This window comes from Penaeus chinensis, chromosome 13 (genome assembly GCF_019202785.1).
Source record: "Penaeus chinensis breed Huanghai No. 1 chromosome 13, ASM1920278v2, whole genome shotgun sequence".
NCBI classification, from domain to species: Eukaryota; Metazoa; Arthropoda; class Malacostraca; order Decapoda; family Penaeidae; genus Penaeus; species Penaeus chinensis.
In genome coordinates, this window is record NC_061831.1 from 22,420,500 (window position 1) to 22,429,940 (window position 9,441).

At 48.6% G+C, this 9,441-nt stretch overlaps 1 protein-coding gene across 15 annotated transcripts in view; it reads right to left on the minus strand.

The window, feature by feature from the left end:
• Window positions 1-2,138: 2,138 nt before the first annotated feature.
• The window catches only part of LOC125031373 (zinc finger protein 629-like), a 364,001-nt gene continuing 356,698 nt past the window's right edge, over window positions 2,139-9,441 (minus strand). For 14 of the 15 annotated variants that reach the window (XM_047622071.1, XM_047622069.1, XM_047622072.1 and 11 more), the window contains 4 exons: window positions 5,679-5,863; window positions 3,949-4,078; window positions 3,458-3,625; window positions 2,139-3,178 (listed from right to left, as the gene is read on the minus strand). In XM_047622071.1, coding sequence (XP_047478027.1) covers window positions 2,157-3,178; window positions 3,458-3,625; window positions 3,949-4,078; window positions 5,679-5,863 — 1,505 coding nt within the window. In that variant the 3' untranslated portion in view covers window positions 2,139-2,156. Of the gene's footprint in view, window positions 3,179-3,457; window positions 3,626-3,948; window positions 4,079-4,123; window positions 4,254-5,678; window positions 5,864-9,441 lie in introns of all 15 variants that reach the window. The other variant, XM_047622070.1, reaches the window with a different exon arrangement.

The window sequence follows — 9,441 nt, forward strand, 5'->3', positions numbered from 1 at the left end:
TAGGTAATAGTATCAGTAGTAGTAATAGCAACAGTACTGGTAGTGGTATCAGTAGTAGCAGTAGTGGTAACAGTAGAAGTAACAGTAGCAGTAGTAGCAGTAGTAGTAGTAGAAGTAGTAGCAGCAGCAGGAGAAGTAGTAATAGTAGTAGTAGTTGTTGTTGTTGTAGAAGTAGTAATAGTAATAGTCGTAGTAGCAGTAGGAGTAGTAGTAGTAGTGGTGGTAGCAATAGCGGTAGGAACAGTCGTAGTTTTAGAAATAGTGATTGTAGTGGTAGTGGCAATAGTTAATAGTGGTAATAGGAGTTGTAGTAGTGTACAAACATTAATTGATTCTAGGGCTATTGGTAGTGGGAACATTAGCGGTTTCAGCTTCAACGGTAAACTCTGGTTGCAGGAACAGTCAACAGTTAATTATTTGTTTCAGGTAGCTTTGAAGGCTCACTTACAAAAATCTCCATGAAGCTATAAAAATCTTACTATTCAATCTGTACATGAAATCACTGGATCAGAGTTGAAAGAGGACCATGTCAAGTATGATGGCTACTTCCCTATGCTAAAGTTGCCTAAGACTATAGTTGCAATGACACACAATCATTCTCTTTGCCTTCAAAGCTACTTGATGGAAATGTACACTTATTACAATATTGCGCAGATGAATTGTAATCAGAAAATTAGACACTTAAATGTGCAACTGTATAAACAGATTTGATAATTACACATGCGTTATGTTCAGTCCACATGAACTAAAGTAATTATACATGTTCAACAAGGATTAAACCTTTGTTTTCATTTTTTTCCAAGTCCTTCTCTGGCAGCACGGCACAATACTCAGCTCGAATACTCCAGCCATCTTTCTATATGGTTGTCGGTAACTGAGCAATCAACATTATAGAAAATCTGGAACAAAATAGTGGTCCACTGTGACACTTTGTCGAGGAGCTGACGTAGTGTGAGCGAGAGTGAACGTGCCTGCGTGGTGTGAGCGAAGGTGAAGGAGGATCAAACGGAGTAGGCGGCGTCTTTTTGATGATGGAGGGAGAGTGGACGTCATTCTGGCTGCCTCGTCGTCAGCAGCTAACTTTTCCAGAGCTTGAATCATCCTCTTCCTCCCGCCGCAGGATGTGGTGTGGCGCCACTACAGGCAGCGGGTGGACACGCCCGAGGCCTTGTAGACAACTCTCCACGTGGGAACCTGCGTCCCTCCTGACGGGGACCCTCCAGCCGTGGGTGAGAGGGGTGGCTCTCTAGGTAGTCCCCTGGAGGTGCCCCGGGGCGCCGTGCTGCAGACGATGGGATCACCGAGGGAGGTGGCCACTCCTCACGCACAACTCGAGAGATTATCACTATCAGAAGGTGTTGTTTGATTGTATGCTTGTTTTAGGACCTTGAACATTTTCTACACTCGGCTGTGCAAAGCTTAATGTACACCACCAACACTGGTGCGTATTATGCATTATAATGTACAAAGATAGATTTCTTTTTTTATTACAGGTACACAATGACTGCAATCATGTCAAGCCATGGAAGCAATATGAACTTATGGTATACAGCAGCGCCTGCCTCACTGGGTCACCTGTGGGGGCAGAGCCTGGAGGGATGCTGCCCTCGCGGCTCCCGCGCCCCTGGAGCGCCTGCTCTTGCAGCATGCATGGCGGGGCCACGCGGGCGCAAGCGAGGACGACTCCTCTTCTCCGTAGGTATTGAGTGTCACAGACCGCTGGTCCCTAAAATTGCACTTAAAGTAACTGTTGAGGAACTGTCGGGAGGGCGACCATCGGAGCGCCTGGGACGTGTCGGCCACGGTGGCGGTGTTCTGGCGGGGAGCGGCCAGAGGGCCCCCAGGCGTGCGTGGACCCCCAGGCCTTGCCGAGACCTCCACGCTCAGCACCCTTGATTAACAACAACAACTCAAGGAACTAACACAGAGAAGTGATTATTAAATTAATACATAGTTCCTGCCAGGAACTATCTCGTTTTATCACAGCTAAAAATACGACAACACAACAGAACAAAGGTGGAACCAAGGCGATGTGACAGACAGACGTACAGTCATGACACGTTCACCAGAGGACTAGTACAGGCGAGTGGCGGGGGGCGGTGCTCCCAGGCGGGGGGCAGAAGGGCTTGCTCCCAGGCGGGGGGCGGGAGTTGTGTTCAGGCGCTCTGCTGCTGCGGTTGGTGCTGAGGCGGGGCCAGGGGGAACCCCAGGGGGCCGGGGAGGGAGGTGGGCAGTGCTCGCGGGTCGCCGTGGAGGCGAAGAGCGTGTTCCATTCGCATTTCCTGAAGGCGAAGGGCGTCGGTCACCTCGCCCTGGTGCTGCGGCGACGGGCGGCCCTCGTGGTTCGCTAGCCGCAACGCCGCCTCCGCCTGCGCGGTTCGCAGGGCCGCCTCCATGCCTCCGCCGCCCATGCGAAGGTCACGCATGTCGCGCATGTCCGGCTGGGGAGAACCCATGGACTCTGGGGCCTGGTGGCCGCTGGGCTGCGGCTGCGGCGGCGGCTGCTGCTGCTGCTGTTGTTGCTGTTGCTGTTGCTGCTGCTGTTGTTGTTGCTGCTGTTGTTGCTGCTGCTGCTGTTGCTGCTGCTGCTGTTGTTGCTGCTGCGGCGTCTGCTGCAATGGCTGCAGTCCGTGCTGGTGGTTGGATAGAGAACGGATGACTTCAGCCTGCGAGGCCATGGCATTGCGGATGCTCTCGGCTTGCGATGTTAGTGTGGACTTGACGAGCTCTGCCTGGCTCTGGCTGATCATGGCGCGCATGTTGTCGGTGGGGTGCGGGCGCATGTGGTTCATGACGTCATGGTGGCTGGATATGGAGCGCAGGGCGTCCGACGGGGAAGGCATGCGGCCGATCCCGGACTCCAACTTCTCCGCAGGCGTTGACATCCGGGAGGAGGCGTCGCTCTGGGTGGACGGGGAAGCTGCCATGGACATCGGCGCTTGGTGCTGAACCTGGTGCTGCATCTGGTGCGGCATTCCCATGCCCATACCCATGCCCATACCCATCCCCATACCCATGCCCATGCCCATGTGATTGCCTCCGCCCTGCAGGCCAACTTGGGCCAGGCCAAGAATGCTCTCTCGTTCGCGTCGCTCGGCGGCGGCTCGGGAGAGGACGTACTGGGCGGCGAACTGGTGCTTCGGGTCCATCCTCATGTGCTCCATGTGGTTCAGGAGACCTGCGGGCAAAAGGGGTGTCACTCTCGCTGCTGGACGAACGCCGCTTGGACGGCGCTCACATGCACGGGGAAATCCACGTGGTTAAAGCAAGGTTTATGCCGTGTCTTATTATTCTGTGTGTGTGGATCATTAATAAAACAATAAAAATATGAAATTCTGATAGTTACTCATCCATCACAGATAATGACAAACTAAAAAAAATCCCAACAGTCATAAATCTCGGCAAGTCAAAGTCGGGGCCTCACTGATCTCACGAGGGGTCACGAGGCCTTACTCACCTGACTCGTGGGTGAAGACAGCGTGGCACACGGAGCAGGGCCACATCCTGAGTGAGGAGGTGAACTGCGAGGTCTCGGGGTGACATGCCAGATGCTTCCGGAGGCTGCCCTCATTCACGTAGTGTTTCCCGCACACGGGGCACGAGTGGGAGGCCGTGCGACGCTTCGCTGCAAGACAAGGGTCACCGTCAGCACCGAGAGTCAGCCGAGTGTGTCACAAGTTACAACAACTGACAGGCGTGTGACACAAAGTGCAACTTATGCTATGCCTACTACAAAAACTGAGTATTCATTGCTTACTGGTAATAATTTGGAATATCAAATATCTTTTTATATATGATTAGATTAGGTGCTTTAAGCGAATGACATAAATGCTTAATGCTATGTATGTTCACTTATGATTCATTATAAGCATGCACTCTATGACTAGTGATCCCCTTGCGGAGTGGGAGCGCACCGCCTGCACGCCCATCCAACTTCCCCGGCTTTACCTCCGACGCCTGAGGCGTTGGGGTCCTTGTGTACCAGCTTCATGTGGTCCATGAGCTGTTCGCCGTTCATGAAGAACTTGTGACACTGGGGGCAGTGGACGGCGTTAGGCCCGCCGATGTGGACGGCGTGCTGTATGGAGACAATGACAAAAGATAGAATAAAGAAGCGTCTAACCTGCCACTCCCGAGGCGTTCGGGTCTCTGTGCGTATACTTCATGTGCTCCATCAGCTGCTCGCCATTCATGAACAGTTTCTGGCACTGAGGGCAATTGACAGCGTTGGGGCCGCCGACCAGGGCCGCGTGCTGTGGGAGAGAGACCACCCAAGTGAGGCTTTGGCCTGCCCCGGCACTCTTGCCTACTCAACACTGATACTCACACTGTGCGCTATCATGCATGCACCAAGCACACGGCTCACTCACACCCTCGTTGTCGCGTCTTACATCCAGTTACAAAATATTAGGCATATTCACAAGTTAAACACAAATGCCAAACAGTGCTTCATACCACGCAGCTCACGTTACCCAGACGTTACACCAAAAATACAAACAAAAGCATTCACAAGCAAAAGCAGCAGTGCCTATGAAAATTTCTCTCTCCCAAGCATCCACATGGTAGCCTAAATATCACACCTGAACCTGCCTGCCTCGTCTACCTACGACGAAAACACACTGACTAAGTTATGCTAAGTTTAAGTTCTTATTTTGGCGGCGCTGAGTTACCGGAGCGATGTTGATGCTATATTTCTCTCATGAATACAATCTGATTCTGATTCTGTACTACAGCTGTCAATCTTATGTTCTTATTATGTTTACTAAAATGGTCCCTATTCTTATAGTTTCACATTTCTATATATGGGACCCAACATATCTCTCATATACCTTTGGATTTATTTTTTGTAACGGCTAATTGTCAGCATATCATCACAATCGTATATAAGAATCGAGTTACTTATGAAAGACCAATATTTAACAACGTGATTGGCGCATAGTCGCTGTCTCTATTTTTAAGATATATTTGTATGTGGAAAATTCACAATTTTTCTTTTTTAGAAAAGTAGAGAACACAAAATCTTACAAAGTACTGCACTTAAAATTACCAACAGTATGGGAGTATTGTATGATTCCATGACATGCAAATATATACTTAGGATAGGAATATAAGACAGAAGTAGTGAATGTTTATAAAATAAGATCGCTATTCCAAGCTTCTACTTTAAGAGAAACCATAGCAATTAATGATCTTCTTGACAGAGGAAAGTAGAAAATGGTAAGTGAAGACAAGACCTTGAATTGAATATAAAATCCAAATTTCTCTCTCATGGCAACTGACTCCGCCCATAGAATTAGTATCATGCAGGGATTGAAAAATTTAGTGAGGAGTATGAACAGTCAAAAATGTCCTGTCCACCTATGATAATTTGGGGCAAGCGAGCAGAAGCTGGAGATTCTGAGTCCATGATGACACTTACAACACCGCGGTCGATGATAAACCACACAGCAAAACGGAGAAAGAAAACATGCATTCGGTCCTTTAGAAAGAGAATACATGTTTACCTTCTGGTGTGTGTAGTCTATCATCGGCCTGCGTTGTGTGACTGCATTATATGGAAAAAAAAATCCAAGGTCAGAGAGCCCGCCCCCTCCCCCCAAAGGACATTCCCAGACCCGAGAACGACTGCCTTATCATCTCCTCCCCGTGACAACCTCACACGTGCCCTGGGCCTCTACCTTAGATGTGTGGGTCCGAAGCGAACTCTCAGTGGCAAAGCCCTTCCCGCAGATGTTGCAATGGAACGGCCGGTTCTTCATGCGCTCCAGCTGCGCGTCATGGTTGCGGAGATGCTGCTGCAGGTTCGACAGCTGGATGAAGGCGCGGCCGCAGTCCGGAAGGTGGCATTTGTAGGGGCGCTCACCTGCAAGGGAAGAGGAAACTCGGGTTAAGATATGCCTTGTGTTATGAATATATTCTTATCGGATATGAAATGTCTTTAATCGTCTTTAGTGAATTCAAGTAAACACTGTGACAGATTCATATAATTTGCTTGCCTTATATCATTATACATAAGCCAAGCAAAGAGCAGCATACACCACACACACACATACGCGTATACCCAGCCGTACATCAACACACACGCACACGCACAAAAACAAACGGCCAGAATTTTTTACGCTGTAACTCGTGTCCAATGTGTATTTAGGAAAGAAAAGAAGAGAAAATCAATAATTAGAAAATGTCCGATTTAGGTCCTACTGAAAAGACACAAAGTATTGATTGCTGTCACAGGATGGCGAGTGGAACAGCGACCAGATGAGGATTTCCGCAAACACTAAGTAAGGCAACTCATAATGGTGAATAAATATTTGACGCAGAGTGGGAGGGGTCAGTCGAGGACGGAGGGGGGTGGGGGGTGAGAGGGCGAGGGGACGAGAGCGAAGGGCGCGGCGAGGGTAGGCGTGTCAAGGGAAGTTCTTGAAGGCAGAAGCATCAGGCGGGAGAAGGGGGAGGGAAGCGTGGGTTAGAAAGGGAGATAGAGGGGGTGGGGCGAGGCAGGGTGCAAGAGGGAGGCAAGGGAGAGAGGGGTGAAGGAGGTGGAAGGACGAAGGAGGAAGGGAGGATGGAAGAAGCGGGCGATGGTTGATAAGGCGGAGAAAGGGGGGAAGGAGGAGGAGGAGGAGGAGGAGGAGGAGGAGGAGGGGGGGAGGAGGTCACAGGGTACGAAGGGTACTTTGAACAAAGTGGTGTTATAAATAGCATTAGAAGCAGCTGAGGGCTAATGCGAAGATTGTAACCAAGTGAAAGGAGATGAGAGATAAAAGAAGTGGATGACTTATTTGCTCGGCAGACAGCGACGCAGATGCGAAACAGAGCTCTTATGCGGTTAGGCACATGACCACTTCCAGTCCTCGCCATGAATGCATTGGCCCCAGGGGTAAAATGGCCGAATGGCCTAAGACGTTGACAACATGGGGTACTAAACCCATTTTTAAAACTCTCCTCCTTTACCTCTTAAGGAGAGTACTTACATCAATGACAGCCTGCACTTTTCTCCAGCAATTTATATACAGTTCGACGTTTCTTGGATCCCTAAGAACTAATTTGTCGTTATGTAAGCCTTCGGAGCGTAGGCAGCCATAGGGAACCCCCTAATAAAGACTAACTGACAAACACTGCCTGTTAAAAAATGCAGTAGTGTGCATTCTCGTAAACGAAAAAAAAGTCTCGCTTAATCATCAGCGTGCTTAAGGATGCAACTTTCCCGCACAGCACGATGAGCGAGAAGGCCTCCTATTGGCTAGAAGTACAGAGGGGAGAGCCAATCAAAGACGCGAAAGGGGGAGAAGGCGGGAAAACTTTCAGACTTGTCCTGCCATCTATCGGTATGCACGAGAAGTAGAAGGGCGCGCATTTTGCCTTGGGATTTTTTCCCTTTTTCAGGTTGCGCACAACTATTTATGTATTTTTTTTTTTTTTTTTGTAAAGGAAATCGATTGGGTTTCTTGCGTAATGGAGAAGAGCGCGTTTTCTAAGCGTCGGACGGAGGTATGACTGGAGCAAGAAATGAGCAATACTAATCTTGGAGATCTAAGGAGAATATGAAAAAAAGACAAAAAAATGCGTAGAAGAAATGAACGTTATGTAAATTTTGACCAACAAAAGAACAGAAGAGAAAGGAAAGGAGAAAAAAATAACCAAAAAAATACGAAAGATTAAAGACACGGGATATACATCCTTCACGTACTCACAAGAGACAGGCATGACGTTAACATGAATGGCTTGCCTCTGCATATGCCATCCTGTGTCTGTTACTCTTTGCAAATTATGGCCAATTAAAACAATTCTCCATGCGACACCTGCCATTACGCATTCCTCGGTACTGTCTATTTGGGTTGCGTGTGTCGGTGTGTGTGTATGGGGATATTTGCATACGTCAGAGTTGGTTCATGTGTGGTTATTCCTGTATTTGTATGTGTGAAAGCGTGTTTGAGTGTTGACGTTTATTTTTGGTGCAGATGGGTTGAGAATGATAACATATGTATCTGTTAATATTTTTTTTTCGGTTCATATGTACATATGCGCGTAAGGTGGGCGTGTGAGTTCGCTATACAAGAATTATTAATCCCGAAAACACACACACACACACACACACACATGGGCACATCTCTCCCGATAACCACAGTGCCCGATAGTGCCTGGGTCGTTTTTCCTACTGGTCATCCCCGAGGTTCTGCCACCAAGTCAGAGGTCACCCGGTTAGTCTAGGGTCAGCTGCCAAGGTGGAGGGTCATACTTGGGGGGAATGGGAGAGTACGAGGGCAAGGGTGAAGGGGTAATTTGCAAAGAAGTTATGGGTGTGTAGGTGAGTGAATAGGATGTGATATCGATATGAAAATGAATGAATGTGCACGAGTCTAATATACAGCGAAAGTTAAACATAAATAAATACATAATGAATATCTAGAACGAGTCGTGAGGTCTGATGAGAAAAAAAGAACAACAGGCCATGCGACTGAATAACCTACACCATGTACAAAGCGATTCTACGAAGGAAACACACAACACATGATTCGAAAAGAGTATCCGACGAATCCCGCCAAGAATGAGTGAATGAGTGTGATGAGTGAGCATGAATGAGTCGCAGATGACGGAGAACGAACTCAAGCCTCCACAAAGCGCCGCCTGGAAGCCTCCAAAGCTTCCTCAGGCAGCACTAACACTAAGACTAACGCACGATATATCATCTCACGCAACACGTCAAACCCAAAAACTCGTTATCGATTTTATTACTACTGAAATGACGAATCGAGATTAGAAAAAATGTGAAGTTGCACATAAATGACATAATCATTCAGGATGAAATAAAGGGTCACGGCCCATAAAAAGCAACGAAGGGGGAGCAGCATATCTGCAACATTGCAATATGCAAATTAGGAAGGGGGAGAGGCACAGCGGGCTAAACCAGGCACATTAAGAGACTTGAGATAATGGCTGCCACTGAGATGATGGTGTGAGAGGGAGAGGGAGAGGGAGAGGGAGAGGGGGAGGGGGAGGGGGAGGGAGAGGGAGAGGGAGAGGGAGAGGGTGGGGGATACAGAGAGAGAAAGGGTGGAGGAAAAGATGTGAGAGAGGGGGAGTGAAAGGATGAAGGAGAGGGAGAGGGAGAGGGAGAGGGAGAGGGAAAGAGTGAGGGAGAGGGAGGGAAAAGGTGAGGGAGAGTGAGGGAAAGGGAGAGGGAGAGGGACAAAGATAGGGAAAGGGAGAGGGGAAAGTAAAAATACCTAAAATATACACAAGAACCAAGAGCAGAGAACAAGATCAACATTTGTGATTCACAGCGAATATGTGCGGGCCGATGTGAATATAAAACATGGATGAATGAATGAGTGAATGAGTAAGCTCGTGTGTGTCCGTTTGTACGTGAGTTTCACAGGAGATGGAGGGAGAGACTGCCTGTGTTCCCCTCGGCAAGCTATGTGAAGAATGGTCAACCCT